At 34.9% G+C, this 18,086-nt stretch overlaps 2 protein-coding genes across 6 annotated transcripts; both read right to left on the bottom strand.

The window, feature by feature from the left end:
- Positions 272–8,897, bottom strand: LOC107612583 (coatomer subunit beta'-2). 3 transcript variants are annotated; one of them, XM_016314274.2, is made up of 26 exons: positions 8,731–8,897; positions 8,448–8,468; positions 8,221–8,282; positions 7,881–7,935; positions 7,344–7,380; positions 6,911–7,236; positions 6,690–6,821; positions 6,442–6,590; positions 5,974–6,042; positions 5,653–5,803; positions 5,495–5,560; positions 4,857–5,045; positions 4,479–4,619; positions 4,282–4,356; positions 3,993–4,169; positions 3,787–3,878; positions 3,565–3,681; positions 3,017–3,131; positions 2,819–2,890; positions 2,506–2,702; positions 2,297–2,390; positions 2,032–2,138; positions 1,776–1,908; positions 1,482–1,620; positions 751–818; positions 272–622 (listed from the first exon to the last, which is right to left on the bottom strand). In XM_016314274.2, the coding sequence occupies exons 1-25, from the start codon at positions 8,731–8,733 to the stop codon at positions 799–801; spliced, it is 2,739 nt and encodes a 912-aa protein (XP_016169760.1). In that variant the 5' UTR covers positions 8,734–8,897; the 3' UTR covers positions 272–622; positions 751–798. The 3 variants fall into 3 exon arrangements, 2 of the variants coding, with proteins under 2 accessions (XP_016169760.1, XP_016169759.1); XR_001613815.2 differs by having other exon boundaries at positions 274–622; positions 1,406–1,620; XM_016314273.2 differs by lacking the exons at positions 272–622; positions 751–818 and having other exon boundaries at positions 993–1,620.
- Positions 9,733–12,340, bottom strand: LOC107612585 (coatomer subunit beta'-3). Of its 3 annotated transcripts, none has more exons than XM_016314276.2 (9): positions 12,212–12,340; positions 11,670–11,696; positions 11,481–11,542; positions 11,265–11,319; positions 11,109–11,145; positions 10,683–11,008; positions 10,240–10,520; positions 10,082–10,150; positions 9,733–9,984 (listed from the first exon to the last, which is right to left on the bottom strand). In XM_016314276.2, the coding sequence occupies exons 1-9, from the start codon at positions 12,212–12,214 to the stop codon at positions 9,915–9,917; spliced, it is 930 nt and encodes a 309-aa protein (XP_016169762.1). In that variant the 5' UTR covers positions 12,215–12,340; the 3' UTR covers positions 9,733–9,914. The 3 variants fall into 3 exon arrangements, with proteins under 3 accessions (XP_016169762.1, XP_020964097.1, XP_020964098.1); XM_021108438.1 differs by having other exon boundaries at positions 11,670–11,690; positions 12,212–12,308; XM_021108439.1 differs by lacking the exons at positions 11,265–11,319; positions 12,212–12,340.

Below are 18,086 nucleotides of genomic sequence, written 5' to 3' on the forward strand. Positions count from 1 at the left end.
GTAGCATTTTTCATAGATTGAGCCAACTGATGCCACATCTATCCAACCCTAGTTCAATCATTCAGCAGAATAGCAGATGAACTGCCTGCCATGTCAAGTACGTTCTTTTAGATTAAAGACAACCAAGCTCCATGTATAGTTCTCCATTCTACGAATGCACATGGAATATATGGGAAACATTTCCAGTTTAATCGGAAAATTAGAAAGATAACTCTTCCTATATGTATCGATTTCAAACATTACAGGAGCTTGGGAAGGCATGGTGTCAATAGATGCTACATCGGGAAAGAATCATTATTGTTCTGTATTAAGTATTAACCATCCAGTGATCCACGTTTTACAGTCCATGGATATGTAAAATTTAGAAGAAAATGCTCGAGAACAACTAGCTAAAATTTAAACAGGCAATCATCATTCAGCTTTTCTACATTCACACTGGCACGAATTATATTGAGGTAGAAACCTCAAAAGAATGTGATATAAATCCTATTAAGTTGTAACTATCTGAACCTAAAGAATATTGTTATACCGCGAGCAAAATGACAAAATTCAGGCCACTAGAAAACCACAACACCAGGAAACAGAAACAACCAGTCCGCATACTCTCATTCTTGCAATGGAGTCATTGAAATCAAATGTAGGAAAGAAGTAGTTTATCAAACAAAATGGTGTAGCTGCATATGCGAAAAAAGTAATTTAAAATTGCTAGATATGATGTTGAATGCAGTACAATATCGAAATTTTATTCTAACCTCAGACAAACAGCCCAGAAGCTGGAACCGACTGTCTTGATGGGACCTAGTGACGTGGCGCAAGCACTGTCAACAAAGATGAATCTTTGTGAGGACTAAAGCTTTCTTGAGGTGACATTCACAATTGGGTCAAAAGTTATGGTAAAAACACACAATATCATAACAATTAAAGTTCACAACAAAATAGACATAACAAGAAAAAATATTTTTAAGTTTGTCAATGATTCAACTAAAATATCCACTTTGTATTCGAAGGGCACACTACTAGGAACCAGTAAGACCAAGACTGGTAGAACTTTTACATCATTATGAATATAATTTGCCCCAAAATTCATTAGTGACGTTAACCTCAATCATTTTATGCATCAGCAAGATTTCCTGGGGCAACTTAAGAGGGAAAGACATGCAATGAGCAATAAAATGTCATAAACTTCCAAGCCAAACTACATACAAAATCATGACAACATAGCTCAGAGTTAGATAGTTTGATCAATTATTCACTTATTGACAACGGACACCCTAATTATGGTGAAATATGATACACTAATAACTATAAGCAGCTAGTATTGGTAGGACTCAAGTGGTAGTAATAGTTATAGTAAAAACAGTTAGGTGAGGGAGTTAGAAATGGCACTTCAGAAACAATTAATCACCAGAGACAAAATTTCGATTTTCACACCACCCCAACCAATTGCTTTTAGGCTGACGGGCCTCCTTCATTATTCGTACCCCACTCTTCTTCAGCCTCGTTACCATTAACGAGTACTGCACCATCTGTAGAATCGGCATCCACTACAACTGCCTCTTCTTGGCTTCCTTCCTCTCCATTATGCTCCTCCTGTGCCTCTGTATACTGCTCTTCTCCATTCTGTTCAGTCAAACGAAACAAAATGAACAAAAATAAAGCGAAAATCTAAAACCACCACTAGGAATCTACTCAGGTATTCAATTGGCAGTACAAGGCATACATATGAGGAACTTTTGTAAGCTTTTGTGTGGTGTTAGCCCTATATATCAATTTACCTCATGGTTAGAGTCCCCATTCTCAAGAGGCTCCTCGCCTTCTTCAATCTGCATGCTTCTAAAAGCTTCAACAAGGCTTATATGTGATTTATCTGCATGGCTGGTGTACTGCTCCGCAGGAGGGTAAACATTCCTTTAAAAAAAATCAAAAATTAATAGTAAGTATTTGTTCACAGCCTAATCAGACCAACTACAAAGCTTCCAGAGACATGCAAATATATACACACACACACACAAACACATTCTCTATACTAACCTTGTTTCTGCAGCCTTAGATTCAACAGCAAGTGCAACTTGCCAGTCTTCAAATAAATTTGGATATTCCTCAGGATCAGCCAATGATTCAGCAGCTTTTGGATTAACCTGCATAAAATAGCAAATACATGAGAGAAATATACAATTGCTCAATCCAGAACTCACAAACCACAAGGAAATTGAATAAGACCAGACGTTCCTTCCATGGATCATAAACTTCCATCATGACTCATGAGTAAATACTATATATCTGAGTCATTAATTACCTTATTAAGATCTTTTCTCCAAATTGCCACTATCTCTGAGACCTTGCTTGGGAGGTAAGATCGAGCCATTAAAGCTGCCTCTGGAATCCGATTGCTGCAAATAGCATAACCTAGCTATATATTACTGCAGTAGACCTAACACCCCTCCCCTCCCCTCCCCTCTCTAGTAGTAACGTCATAGAGGAAAAGAAGACACTATTGGAGATTACCTCTCTATCAACAGTTGAAGGCAGTCTTCCACTCTACCCAACATAAACAAGCAAAGGAAAGCAACATTGTTCTTCCCTTGCTCTTTAGCAAGGGTTGCAAGTTTTGATATTCCTTCGGCATCTCCTAAAGAAGAATACAGCAGTAACAACCCACTCAAATCCATCGCATGATTCAAACAATCCTCAGCCATATCTAACTGCAAGACAACAAGGCACTCACTTCAGAATATTTTGACATGGATAGTTAGGAATGAAATTCAGCTTAGGTGTTGGAGAAATACAATTTTAAGTTTCAAATAACATAGAAAAGTACCCTTCCATTAGACATAGCTAATTCTCCCAACTGCTTCCATTTAGACTCACTCTGCACTTCTGTTGCAATACTCTGCAGCGAAAGAGGGCGAATATTATTCATGTGAACCACAGATATAGAAATTTGATAACCAAGTTAACAACTTTTATAAGCCAACAAATATCTCTTTGACTCTTTGTAGGCACTACAAGAGCAAACCTTTGCAACTTCTAATCTTCCAAGCTGTATTGCTAGTTCAAATCTGTAATCAGGGTCAGTAGCTACTTCAAGAGCCTCCTCTATCATCCCCCGTGATTCCAAGAATCGAGCCACACTACCAAAAATCAAGTATTTCAATTAGGATGCACATACATACCAGCACTGAGTACCTAACTTTATAACTGAAATTTGGAATTTACATAAACGATATAAGGCCTACTAAAAGAAGGAAAAAAAAAAAAAATCAAGATGCAAGGCAAACTATGGATTAATATCATACAAACATGACAAGAAAATATAATGACGGACAAGAAGCCTCTAGAGATTACAAGTAAAATGCAACAGTTACTTGGACAAGATTATTCGTTTCGGCACCCCAGCGGGTTGAACCCCCTATTAAAGGGATCAAACCAAACATTTTTTGGGAACAAACAGAGAGAAACTCACATTTGAAGCATAATTCTTCAACCAAAACCACTTCAACACATCTCTCCACAATGAAAGAAAAACTGCCATTGTTTTATAAATGAATGCAATGGAGCTACTACCTGTTAAGATGCTCCTTAGGAATTGATGGTAGGACTTCATTGGCCCTTTCAATATCACCGCGCATAACCAATGTCTTGTACTCAATCAAGCTTAAAAGCAGTGTGTATCCCATAACACTGACAATAATTGATAGATAATAAAAAGTCAAGTTAATGCATTTTAAATGATCTGAAATTTCCATTTTTTTTTCTTTCGTTTGATATGAAATGAACACCACTTACTTAAACTCTTTGTCAATCAGATATACCCGGCTTTGGTTTGCAAGGTAGCCCAATAAATACATAGGGCGGTCCAAATGAAACATTGTTGTTACCTGAATTCACAATGTCATTCACCAAGAGATCTCATATAATCCTTGACATTCAATTGTAAAAATAATAGATAAAATATTATTCTCTTTTAGCCTAGAAGGGACAAGAATTAGTACCTCGCCACCAACACAGTAATTCAGTCTCCAAGAGGAATTGTTGTAGATAAAGCAATCCCCAACCCAAATGCCTGTCCTGACACGTTCACTCATCTCATGAAGGAGCTCAAAGGCATCTTCAACACCTTCATCATCTACAGGTCTTCCACTAACTAAATGTGAAGCAACTATGTCACGCTGCAATCATGAAAGTTAAAATGTTTACAGCGCTGCCACCTGTATGATGCTTCCAAATATTCTTTCAGCCAAAGTTTAAATGGAAAAAATGTGTAGTTCAGAGAATCCTCACATTGTACTTCAGGATATAGAATGATGTATCACTAGCAATTGTGACAAGATCACCACTGTCGGCCCAGTAGAGGTTCTGACACAACACAAAATAACAAAAAATACAATGAACAAGGAGATGTAGAGAAGTAAAAAGGAAAGGGGGAGCAATAACAATAAAAGCAGAAAACTAGATCACCTAGTTAAAAAAGCACTCACTTTCACATTGACATCAATCCGATAAATTAACCTGCATTCTGCCCAATCATAAAAGCAGATGAAATCATTCGAGCACATCGCTAATAAAGTGCCTCCAAAAATACGTTCTGCTGAAAATGTTGGTCGGACACTCCTCTTCTCCTGAAATACCCATATTTAGAATCCAACTAAAATTTCCAGACAGCAAATTTATTTCATGCAGAAGACAGCTAGAAATAAGAAGAGTTAAGTATTTACAACAGCGGAAGCAGCCCATGCAAAAATAACAATGAAAAAAATAACCTAGCTTTCATCCTTTAAGAAATAGCAAGCATTTGTTATTTATCATCACAATTACGATTAAAAAGTAAATAAAGTGTACAAACAAAAAGTGCAAACCTGGAAATTTTTGTTGAAAATTTTGATCTTTGATGTGCTTTCTCTGACAGCATACTCTCCATCAGAAGACCAAACAAATTCGAGAGCGGAACCAAAAGACCTATTTCTCCATGCCAATGCAGTGTATATAATATACTCACCATCTCCACATACAACAACAAATCTCCCATTGGGGTTGTGCTTTAAGTTCTGAGAAAAATTAATCAACAATCAACCATCACTCAAAACAGAATCAGAATAGTTGAAACAGTAGTAAGGAATATTAATAGAAAGCTCACTTCTTTTAATATAAATTTTGCAACACAAAAATAGCATAAACATATTTATGTTATACAATTATATCCTTATAGATTAAGTTGTTCAACAGCTCAATTTCAATTTCAATTTCAATTTCTAACATTACATAATAAAATCAAGCTTTCTGCATAGAAGCACAACAAAACTGCCGGTAGGCTTCAGGAAACATGTGGAAAATACTGCATAATAAATCAGGATAAACATACCAATCATTCATTTTCAAAATCCCACAAAGAAAGGGTTGTATGATGGGAATTGGGAAAGAGCAGAAACCCTTCAAAAACAGAGGAAGCAGAGCAATAAAATGGAACATCACGTGAGGAAGAAGGATATTAACTCACTTGTGGGTAGAGATCACAAGTGCCCAACTCCTTAACAGCCAAGGGTAACCTTTCTCCATCAGCAACCTAAGAAGCATAGTATTTGCATGTGTCAATAAAATCAAATACTTACAGATTGTTGCATTTTACAGAAATAAGAGTGGAAATTGATCCCATACCTCCACATCTGCTCCTACACTTTTTATATTGACAGTTTGAATTTCATTATGCTTAGCCCAAATAATTTTCCCACTGTTGTCCATGCTAGCCACAGGTACTTCTCGACCAAGTTTAACCATAATAGTCCCTTCATCATAGCCAATCACAACGCTGCAGAGGAAGACAATTTGGTAATTTAGGTCAAGAAGCAAGTGAAGGATAACATAGCAATACTTTGTTATTCAGACAACAGCCACTTGCCAATATTCAAATGTGTAAAAAATGACACTCAACTAATTGCTCAAACCCTTCAAAGAAGGCGGAAAGAAAAAAACACTCACCGACGTGATCCTTTCATATATCCAATGGCCCAAACCCTTTCAAGACCATAGTTCAATGTGTTTTCAAGCCTGCAAAAGATTCAACACGCCCAAAACATAAAATTGAGGAATTAGTGACTTAGTGTATGTCCTTAGTTTCAAATATACCTCTAATTAACTTAATTAAAATCTTAAAATGTAAAACATATAATAAATTAGAGAAAGAGATGCAGAGCAGAAATAACGCTGTATAATCTCTCAGTCTCAACCACTATCTACAACTTAAATCACATCATGCAAAGTGGAAAAAGAATGTGAAGCAACAAGTCAACCATAATTGCATAGTTTATAAGGCCCTATTATGCAAGACCAATATTTAACCACTGCCAAATTATTCCAGTCCCCATAAGATAGTTGTGACAATGGAGAAAAATAAGCCGGAAGAATATGCCAAATAAAACGAGCATAAAGATAAAGCTCACAGGTTACCTATAAGTGGTAGAGTGCCATATTCGTACCGTACCATCCTCAGAACCAGTAATTATTATAGGAAGCTCAGGATGAAAGCACACAGCAGAAACATTGTGCGTGTGACCTTCAAGGGTCTGGACACAACCTTTGGTCTGATAATCCCATACCTATTTCATAGGTTGTATCCAAGTTAGTCTTATTCATATATATTACACATATGGGCAAATAAATCAAGGGAGCAACAAGATCAAGAATTGAAAGATAACCTTGGCAGTGTGATCATCAGAGCCAGTGATCAGATAAGGTTTGTCACCACCTGTAAAGTAATCAACGCAATTCACACCTTTCTGATGGGCATCCAATGTAAAATTAGGATCAGGAGAGCCAAGATTCCAAATCTGGTAAGATGAGAAAACAGGAATATCAGTGCAGGAGGAAGAAGAAGAAGAAGAGCATAAAATAGATGGAGACAAGATAAAATATATACCTTTATCGTGCGATCAAGAGATGCACTAGCAAAGGTGTTTGTGTCTTTAGGATTAAATGTTACTTGCATGACATAATGAGAATGTCCCTCAAATATCTGGGTACAAACCCAGCCTTTTTCCCAATCCCAAAGCTTAATAAGCATATCATCAGATGATGACAGCACATAAGGAAGTGTAGGATGAACAGCCACACACCGAATGTAATCTGTATGTGCCTCAAATACTTTGACTTTATCCATTGTGTTGTAATTATATACACGAATAAACATATCATCTGCTCCAGCAACAACCCACTGTTTGCGTGCAATAAACTTGGCTGACCTAACTGCAAAATCATATTGTATAAGAGCTCCAAAGTGGCTTCTAAGTAGTAAATTGACTTAGGAAAGCACGCTTCCAGGAAAATGCATCACATATAAAATGTTCACTAACCTGGCAACTCAGTAACCTCAAAAGATTTGGCCATAGTCTGAAATAGCATAAAAGAAACGAGTGTTAATTACACAAGCATTTCTGCAGAAGTTATAATGACCCATCAAATGCAGAAGGGTTGTAAAGAATTTAAATATAAAACTGATGATTTGAAAGCTACAATCTATTAATGCAAATTAAAGAATCCCACAGAACACACCAAAGTATAAAAAATTATAAATGAACCACAACCGCATGATAAAAGACATGTTTAAGAAGGAATAAATGAACTGACAAACATTATAAACTGCAAAAACACAAATTGCTGTGTAAAATTCTAAAAACCTGATTCTTAATAGAAATATAACATGTGTCAAATAGATAACTGGCAAACAAATAGAGAAATCCAGAAAATTAACAAAGTAAATAAACAGAACTTTTAAACTAAAACTACTCTTCTCAATATACAGGTTCCAGGCCATCAAGTTATGGTTAAATAAAAGAGGTTACTATCCTTTCTATGGCATTTTGGTTTCTGGGCAATAAAAAATAGCATACCTGAGATTGGAAGTTCCAGATACAGACAGTTCCAGAGTATAAACTTGCAAGAATCCTACATTGACAAGGTAACGTCATGCAATTTGTCAAAACATATAATTATGAAGTATGAACTGTTTACAATCAAACTAATTGCCACAGTAATTAAATAATGCCAAAGTAGCCTCATATAGCAAACATGAAAATCACTATTGGTGACTCAAACTATTGTAGATACCAGGTGGACTTGAGCATTATCTAAAGGTGGGAGAAAACATCCAGATATTCCTCGTTATAAAATGAACTTCATATCAAACACTATTTCAGAACCACACCAACTTAGACAGGGATGAGGCATTACCATGGTTCTGTCGGATGTAGATCCACAGATTTTACTCTTTCTGATCTTTGCGCAAGCTTCCTCTGATTGAAGATTAGGAAAACATGTTAGATTGAGTAGCTAGAAAGGCAAATATCCACACTGTGCTTGGACTCCGAGAAATCTAATCCCACTTACGAGCTAATCAGAATTTCTCGTGAGCCAAACACGAAATAAACATTGAATCAGAACAACCAACGAAACATTACCTTGATTTCGAGTCTGAGAGGCTGCAAATGCAAGCAACAAATAAACAAAAACGAGTCAATGCACAATTCCACGATAGATCCCATCGAAAATGAAACCATACGAATTAAGTAAGCAAAATTCAGAGCCTCGCATTTTAAGTTAGAGACAGAAAAGCGTTTGAAATTCGTAAGAGCGAACGGCAACATTGAGTAAAACACGAAATCAAAGAGAATTCGGTCCAGATCTAAGGTTGCTAGGAATGTTGAGGCATTTGCGAGAGAACAGATCAAAGAGGAAGCTCACCATTTTTGCAGATTGGAGAGTGAACTAGCGTCGATCGAGATCAATCGTCGGAGATCAGAATCCAAATTCGAACGAGCCCAAAGAGATCGAGCTCAGAGTGAGAGAGAAACGGAAACAGAGAGAGAGAAGGGACAAAAGGCTTTTGTATTATAAAGGAGCATGGTGTAATTGTGTAAATGTCATTAGAAAGAGGGAAGCGGAACTTTGCAGTTAATGTCAGATTACCAAAGTGCCACTGGGAGTACATTGTCGTGTGCGTTGTCGCACCATATGGAAATGGGGTCCGCCGCAGATCAATTAAATGAACGGTTGAGATTCGAACGAGTGATTCTGTTTGGGCGTTAACAAATTCTGACAAACTAACAACGTGTTTAATGAAGGGTAGCACCGTCACCGGTTCACCGGTCACCGGGGCAGTAACGTGATTGCCACGTGGATCATTGGGCCCTCATATTAATATATTTTTTACAAGCATTGTTCTTTAATAATATTTTACGTATTTCAGATCAAAAGAAGCATTTGTCGGTTGTTTTGAGATTTATTCGTGAATTTAATTTCGTAAATGGACAATTTCCATAATGGAGCTTCAAAACTTGAACATTGGTTCACACTATTGTTCTGCAATTATTTTTTTATATCAACTTAGATGACTTATTTTTCCCTCGTAGTCAATTACACTAAGTTAAGCATAAATTGATAAGCAAAGCGGTATATATTAAAGGAAATGTTAGCAGTCTTATTTTAATATGTTTAAGATGTTATTGTGAAATGTGGATTACTTTGTTTTTGGTACGATATATGATGAGACGTTTAGATTATTTAGAGAGATAATTAAAATTATATTAAACACTAAATTATATGTTACACAAAAATATTATTTATATATTAAAATCAGTTATTAAAATCAGTCACTAATAGATATATTGTTTAATTTATTTTCAATATGTATCTATATTTCAATATATATTTTGTACTAATAACTCATTTTGATGTATATCTAAGATGGTTGTAGATTACAATAGTGAAGAGTCACAACTCAAAGTAGGTGCAAATCATATACTAAAATAACAACTTAAAATACAAACGAAACCAACAGCTGAGTAAATGTTATTCTCTTTCATCTTGTAGCAGCAGCAGCATAGCATTTACTTCCAAAGTCTGATGAAGCAGTTTAATTTGCACTTTTAATCTTGTTTGACAGCTTGAATGTTTATCTTAACTATAACAAATCCTTTGTCACAACCAAAAGCAACCCTGCACCAAGTAATGATCAATGTGATTATAAGTTAGCAACAAAATATAAGAAATCAGAAATTTTTCTTAAAGGAAATTAAAAGTTTGAGGTAATTACCTTGATGATCCTTTCTTGTATCCAATACTCCATATTCTCTCAAGATCAAAATTCAAGGTGGTTTGAAGCCTGCAAATTAATGACAACAATTAAAAATGTTAAAAATATATCTATATTATTAGATTAGAGAAAATGAGACCTCAAGTAGATAGATATACCTGTATGTGACATTATCCCATATTTTGACAGTAGAATCCTCTGAAGCTGTTATAATAATAGGAAGCTCAGGATGAGAGCACACTGCTGTGACATTGTTTCCATGTCCTTCAAGTGTTTGTACACATTTTTTAGAATGATAATCCCACACTTTTGCAGTGTAATCATCAGAACCACTTATAAGATATTCTTTATCATTGCTTATGAAGTAATCAGCACAATTCACTCCTTTCAAGTGTCCTTCCAGGGTCAAAATTGGAGCAGAGGAATCAACACTCCAAATCTACAAATGAAGACACAATGGAATCAAAGTGTTAACTACTAATCAGTTGATTAGACTAATACAAAGACATTTTACTTGTCTTTATATCTGTATTATTCTCTAAACAGGTTTATATCTGGTGACTGATTTTAGTGAACACGTAACTTAGTCGAATAATTATACCTTTAAAGTCCCATCAAGGGATGCAGTAGCAAAGGTAGATGGATCCTTGGGGTTAAATGCTACACTCATCACATAATGTGAGTGTCCTTGAAAGGTTTTAAGACAAGCCCAACCCTTCTTCCAATCCCACAATTTTAGAACATTGTCATCAGAAGCTGACACAACATAAGGCAGGAAAGGGTGCACAGCCAAACTCCTAATGTAATCTGTATGTCCTTCAAATTCTGAAATCTTTTCGCCTGTCTCATAACTGCAGACTCGAATATACTTGTCGTCCGACGCAGCAATAACCCAATTTTCGCGAGCAATGAACTTGGCAGATCTTACTGCAAGCATTAAGAGATGGTGAAATACAGAACAAGACATATAGGGAAGGATGCAGAAGATTATGATCTTATTAGACAAATGCTGAATTGTGACATTTACCTGGTGATTCACTAAGCTTGAATGACTTCTCTTCAGTCTGTCATAGCATCAAAACAAAGGTTAATACAATAATAATGCAATCTTCTTAATAGCTTTTATTAATTAACTATCATTCTTCTTATGCCTAAACTTCACAATTAAAAAAAAAATGTTTACCTTTGTCTGATAGTTCCATATAGAAATAGATCCTGAATACAAACCCACTAGAACCCTGCATGAATTAAACACCAGATGTATTGTGATAAAATTGTAACTGATCAAAGAAAAATTGATAACTTAGGAATTCCCTCATCTCAAATATGCAGGAATTCACTTGAAAATTTGCAAAGAAAATAATTAAATAAATCACTTTTTTGTGTCATTACTCATTACCATGGCTCAGTTGGATGTAGATCAACGGATTTCACTCTTACCGAGTTCTGAACAAATTCATGCTGATCCAGAAGAAATTATGAACGGGAAATATGTTAGAAAAAATGTGTATTAAAGAACAGAATCGAATAGAAAGAATGAAAAGTAGAAATAAAAAGGATAACATAGAAAATTAGAAAGTAACAATACCTCAAAATCAAGAGAGAGATTCTGCTCCTACAAAATCAAATCACGAGAACCAATTAGCACAAGTAAACACATTATGTCATCGTTAAGCTAATGCATGTATGCATGGCCATATAATTGAGAAGAATTATGCTACGTGTGTACCAAAATCAGCTATCAAAATCAACCACAAGTATAAAATACATGCTATAATATAAATACACATTGAAAATAAATGAAACTATACATGTACAAATACATTGATGGCTGATTATAGTAGCAAATTTTAGTGTACAAATAACATTTTTGAATTGAAAAATACTTAAACTTATTTGGACAATTTATGAAATTTTTACGTGGATTATTTATTTATTTATTTAAAAAAAGCTTGGAATTTGGCACGAAAAACGTTATATATTTTATAGGTCATAAAATATGAAATTAAGTAGAGTAAAAGATGCACTTGATCATTTTAATTTCATATAACTTATTATTATTATTATTATTAAGAGAATGCAGAATAAAGTAATTAATTAAAAACAGAGAGGGAAAATGAAATAACCCACCATATTATGCAGTTGGTGGCACTAAAAATTCAATTAAGATGTTTATGTTTCTTGAAGTTGAAGTTGCAATTGTAGATAGGAGTAGTGATGAGTGGATGGTGTTTGTTACGTTAACATATATAGTAAAGGATGCTTTGCAATTAAGAAATGGAACAATTCGTTTTCTAATTATATATCTATCTTATTCATATGTAGTGTCAGATTTTGCGCGTTAGATTGAGCTTCCGAATTTGATATCCTTCTTCTTAGTTCTTAGATTTGGCTTACTAGCTAGCTACAATACAAAGAGTTATATGTGGCCGCCACGATATGGGTCAATATTCCATCATTTTTGGTCTATTATCATCATCATCTTCAACTAGTCAATATCTTAATACTTAATCTTCCTTACACATTCAACATTTCCAAGATACTTGGTAACGTATAATTCATGTAGAATAAGCATTCAGCAAAAACAAGTATTGATGAGTTAATAAACTAAGTAATTATCCCAATCGATTTATACTAAACAGCGTGTTTATTATCTTAAAAAAAATTATTAATATTTCTTTTAGAAACTAATATGTCTAAAATGTAAATACTTATAAATTTATTTGTCATTTTATTCTACTAAATAATAAAAAATCTTTTGACATATTCACCATATCTCGCTGTGAGTTGTGAGTTGTGAGTTGTGAGAGAGAAATATTGCAAATCATGTTCATTAATGGCAGCATCACCTGCCTCACTGGGAGCTGCACCTAGATTCAAATCCTCATTAAGGAATATAGAATTAGGGGTGGCAATATGTACCCTACCCGCGGATACCCAATCCGATTCCACCCGATCGGGTAGGGTTGTCAACTCGATCCGCAGCGGGTAGGGTAGGGTGCGGGTTGAGTTCTCGTGCGGGTCGGGTAGGGTACGGGTTGAGTCTCAACCCTACCCGATCAACCTGCACCCTATATTTCAAGTGGATGTTGAACCAAAGACCTCTCACTAAATGTAAAAGATCCTTAGCCACTAAAAGATCATTAATTGATAATTTAATATTTTTTTTATATAAAAGTCAGTTCTATTTTAAATTATCATGAAGTTATATAATAATTTTTCATCTTTTTTGTAATCCGCAGGTAGGATCGGGTATCCGCGGGTTGAGAATGAGTAGGGTTAGGGTTGGGATATTCTCAACCCGCGGGTAGGGTAGGGTTGAGTTTAGGGATGTCAATGGGGCAGGGCGGGGGCGGGGGATGCCTTCCTGCTCCCATCCCCACCCTCAAATTTGCTCCCCATCCCTGCCCCATTTCCCGCCGTGGGGGAATATTGTTCCCCATCCCCATTCCCCACTGGGACCCCATTCCCCGCGGGACCCCATTCCCCATCTACATAATAGTTCTAACTAATTATTAATTTCCATATGAATAGAGCTGCAAGTATCTATCTTATACAAAAACTACAAGATTTTATACAAAAAGTCTAAATGACACGATGGTAACTTCTTTCGAAATAACACAATGGGGGGACGCAACGACGAGTCAAAGGAAAAAGCAGTAGACGAGGTGGGAGACGCGGCAACAGAGAAGAGAATGGACACGACGGCAGAGTTACGAAAAGGAACGCCGCAAATAGAAATTACGACGCAGTAAGGGTGATGGCACGGTGAGGTGTGACGATGCGGTGAGAAGGGTGACGAGGGGGTGGCTGCAAAGAGGTTGGATGGAGTATGGACAGCCTTAGGGATCTCTGAATTCAAGAAGGGTTATGCAAATAAAGATTAGGAGTTTTGGGTTTCTATATATATGTGTGTGTGAGAAATGACTAAAAAACATACATGAGAAATAAACTATTAAAGATAATTCAAGGAATTCATAAATTTCAGGAATAGCGGGGACGGGGCGGGGATCCCCGCTCGGATCCCCGCGCCTGCTTCGGGGGAATTTCGTCACCCATCCCCATCCCCATCCCCATCCCCGCGGAAAAAATTCCCCACAATTGGATCCCCATTCGGGGCAATCTCCGCAGGGATCCCTGCGTCTCGGAAAATTTTGCCATCCCTAATTGAGTTTATATAAAAATCTCAACCCGCGGGTAGGGTTAGGGTTGGCTTCAAACCCTACCCTACCCTACCCATTGCTATCCCTAATAGAACCATGTTAGGTAAATACTAATTACACGCAAACAGTAAGAGCAATTGACAAAAAAAAAATGCATTACACGTTGTAAATTAATTAGGTAAATACTAATTACTAAATAGGCACTGAGAATAGTGGGCTTGTGGCTAAGTACGTAACATGAAAAGATGGGATAAGATTGGATAAAGTGGTAGCGGGCCAAGTTGACCTTATTGGCCCATAATAAGGGACAGTGTGTTGCACAAAATGCTCTCTAGGGACCCAAATCAGATACACCATTTAATCCTTTCAGCATTTAATTTGTTTTTTTTTTTTTAAATTAAATCTCCATAAAATCTTCATTGTGGCATAAAAGAGAGTGAAATATTTATTTGATTAAATTTTTATTTATTTATTGTATAATTATTATTTTTTATTTTTACGGTATCTTCAATCTAACAAGCAAAAGACTAACCAATCCAGTATTGAATCTAAGTTTTATTTAAAGATTTGTCGTTGATTAATGAGTTGATATATGATAAAAGGGAATAATAAAGTAACTAAGTAAGGAATCTCGCTAGCCGCTAGGGAGTCAATCGAATATTTATACAATGTGTATAATGGGTGAATGGGCTATGAGTTAAAAAATAATACTTAAACTGATTTTGAGGTTCACTAAAAATCGAACTTTTGATCTTTCGGATCTAAAACTCTGATACCATGTCATGAAACCACTGATCCCAAAAGTTTAAGCTGATAAGAAAAGATAACACTAATGGTTATATCTCTAATACTAAATCGGATATTCCATTGGCTCCCTATACTTCTTCTAAAGTAATAAATGGAAACTCAGGTGCAATCAACTTCACATGAAATTGATAACTAAGAGTCGTTAGATAAAAATTTAGTCAAATCAGTCAAACTATTTAACAACTCTGACTGTAGTTGAATTTTCACCATATCAAAAGCCCTTCTCCTTGTATCATATATGAAAATAATTCATTTATATAAATTTAAGTCATAATAGAGTGACATCCATCTTACTTTAGTTTATAACATTACTTGATAAATCATATCGTTATCCCAATACAAAAATAGGAGAAAAAGCATATGACAAAATCATATACGAATTTTTCTTTGGTACACACGGCTATCAACAACACTAAGTCACTAATTGCTCATTTTCATCATTTGTGCAAAATGCAATTACGTCATGTTTTGGTCATAATTTCATGTTAGGCAACATAAATGCGCAACAATAATATCAACGTAAAAATCCATAAATGTCCTAAGCTTATTACTTTGAGAAAGAAAAAACTTGAGGATTATGATTTATGCATGGATGTCCGTCTTGAGTGGCTTCACCACTATGATTGTTAATGGCACAGAATTGAAGATATTGACTTGACAGAGTTGACTTTCTTTGGAGGACCTAAGTGAAAATGATTATACCTATGAAACTAAACTATTATGAAAAGAAGAAAAAAGGGAAGCTCAGATATATATTGAGTCCTTATGAAGGGTATATTCCAAGAATAAACTACTCCACTCACTACTTCAATTTCTCAAAGCCTTTTTCTTTTATGTACCTTCCAAACTTCAATTTTTCAATTTCTTCTTCCCTTAGACTAATAATAGTAAGTACCACATTTGTTTTATATTTTGTTTTAATAATAATAATAGAGTAAAATATCGTTTTTGTCCCTAACATTTGGGTAAGTTCTATTTGTATTCCTAACGTTTAAATCGTCCTATTTGTATCCTTAACGTTTATAAAAGTGATTCAATGTTATCCTATTATCAATTATACTAACAAATCAGATTATATTTTTCAATTATTCTCACTTGGATGTATTCATTCTCAATTAAGTTTCACTTGGATGTGTTCGATTTAATATTATACCCACTATTTGTGTTTAGATTCAATTATGTTCCTAGAAAAGTGAATTATGTAAATGTTGTAGGAATTAGTTTCAACATTTGATGAGCTATTTTTCGGAGTAGATTATCGATTCTATCTCAGACATTTATATTCTAACTTCAAGAAGAGATTTTTAAAACTCAAACTAAAGCGCTCATTATGTGTAATTGACGGCAGAATAACATTGAATAACTTTTACAAACGTTAGGGATACAAATAGGACGATTTAAACGTTAGGGACACAAATAGAATTTACCCCAAACGTTGGGACAAAACGATACTTTACTCATAATAATAAGTACTAATAATTTCTCAGAATTTGAGTTGTGCTGTAATGTATGTCCATAAATGGCACTAAGGCCTTGGTGCTAGCATGGTTTCTTCCTAATTGTAATGCATTTCCAACACAGAAGACACCACCAATTTGATTAGACTTAAGAGCACCACTAGCTAGTACCTAACCCCTCCTTTGGCCTCTTGCTCTATCTTAATCAAAATCATGGTCCATGGTGGAAAAGGCACCAAAATGTGGGTTGAACCTGTTATTAGTTCTTATGCTTTATTTGGATGATGTGAAGGAAGCTAAGAGCAGGTAAAAAAACTTGAAAAATATACATTTTCTTTTCTGATTACTTGAGTTGGAAAAAAAAAAAAAACCAATTCGATACATAAGTATATTGTGTTAACACAAGATTCAAAAAGTACTGCACGCAAAGAATATAATATAGACAGTCTAACCTGATAATTGTTTCAAGTGCTTATTCCACGATTGAATTAAAAAAAAGAGTAAAATGTTGTGACTATTATAAATCAATGAAGATTTTAATAGTTACCCTATATAATCAATGAAAATTATGTGGTTAATTTAATTTTAATATAGGTTTAATTACTCTGCTAGTCCCTATAGTTTCGCAAAACTTTCAATTAGGTCCCTATACTTTTTTTTTTCTTTTAATTAAGTCCTTGCACCAAATTTTTTTAATTGGGTCCCTACACTTTTTTTTTCCTTTTATTTAGGTCTCTGTACCAATTTTTTTTTTTTAGTTGGGTCCCTATAAAATTAAGTCAATTACTACTAAGAGGGACTTAATTAAAATAAAAATTTGGTGCAAAGACCCAATTAAAAAGAAAAAAGTATAGGGATCTAATTGAAAATTTCACGAAATTATAAGGACCAACGGAATAATTAAACCTTTAATATATGTTACACCCAAAGAGACAATTCTTTTATTCAAATTTATGATTGAGTGTCCTTAATAGAACCTTAAGTTCAAGTTAGCTTGCCAATCAAGTCATGATACTTTTTTAAGTGATATTTCTTAATGGATGAACGTGATTAATTAACTTTAAGTTAGTGCAGTATACTAGTATTAGAACAACACAGAGTGTTCCTGCTCTTCATTGACAAAGAGATCCTTCAACTACATTTCCCATTTCAGTGCCGTATAAAAAAGAAGAAAGTTATGCTATGTTCTACAGAAATCTTTGTTAGATTATTTGAAAAAGAAGGAATCAAATTCCTGTCTGATAAAAATTAAAATGTATAAGTGAGGGGTTGATGTGTAACAATTAGGACAACAACAACAGCAAACAAGTTCAGCTGTCATTGATGGCAAGCCAATAAGCCATGTGTTCACATCAAACTTTTCTTTATTATGTTTCTAATTTTTTTTTTTTCTTGAAGAAAAAGGATCTCTAGAGAGAAACGGAATTGCATCCTGTCCATCCATTGTGTTCCTTTTTGAATTGGCTCTGATGAGAGTATCTGATCCATCAATTGTGGCCACCTTATTCATGATCATGCATTCTTCTTTTCACTTCATATCATGATATGATTATGATATATATATGGTTATGAATAATT

This window comes from Arachis ipaensis, chromosome B08 (genome assembly GCF_000816755.2).
Source record: "Arachis ipaensis cultivar K30076 chromosome B08, Araip1.1, whole genome shotgun sequence".
Taxonomy (NCBI): domain Eukaryota; kingdom Viridiplantae; phylum Streptophyta; class Magnoliopsida; order Fabales; family Fabaceae; genus Arachis; species Arachis ipaensis.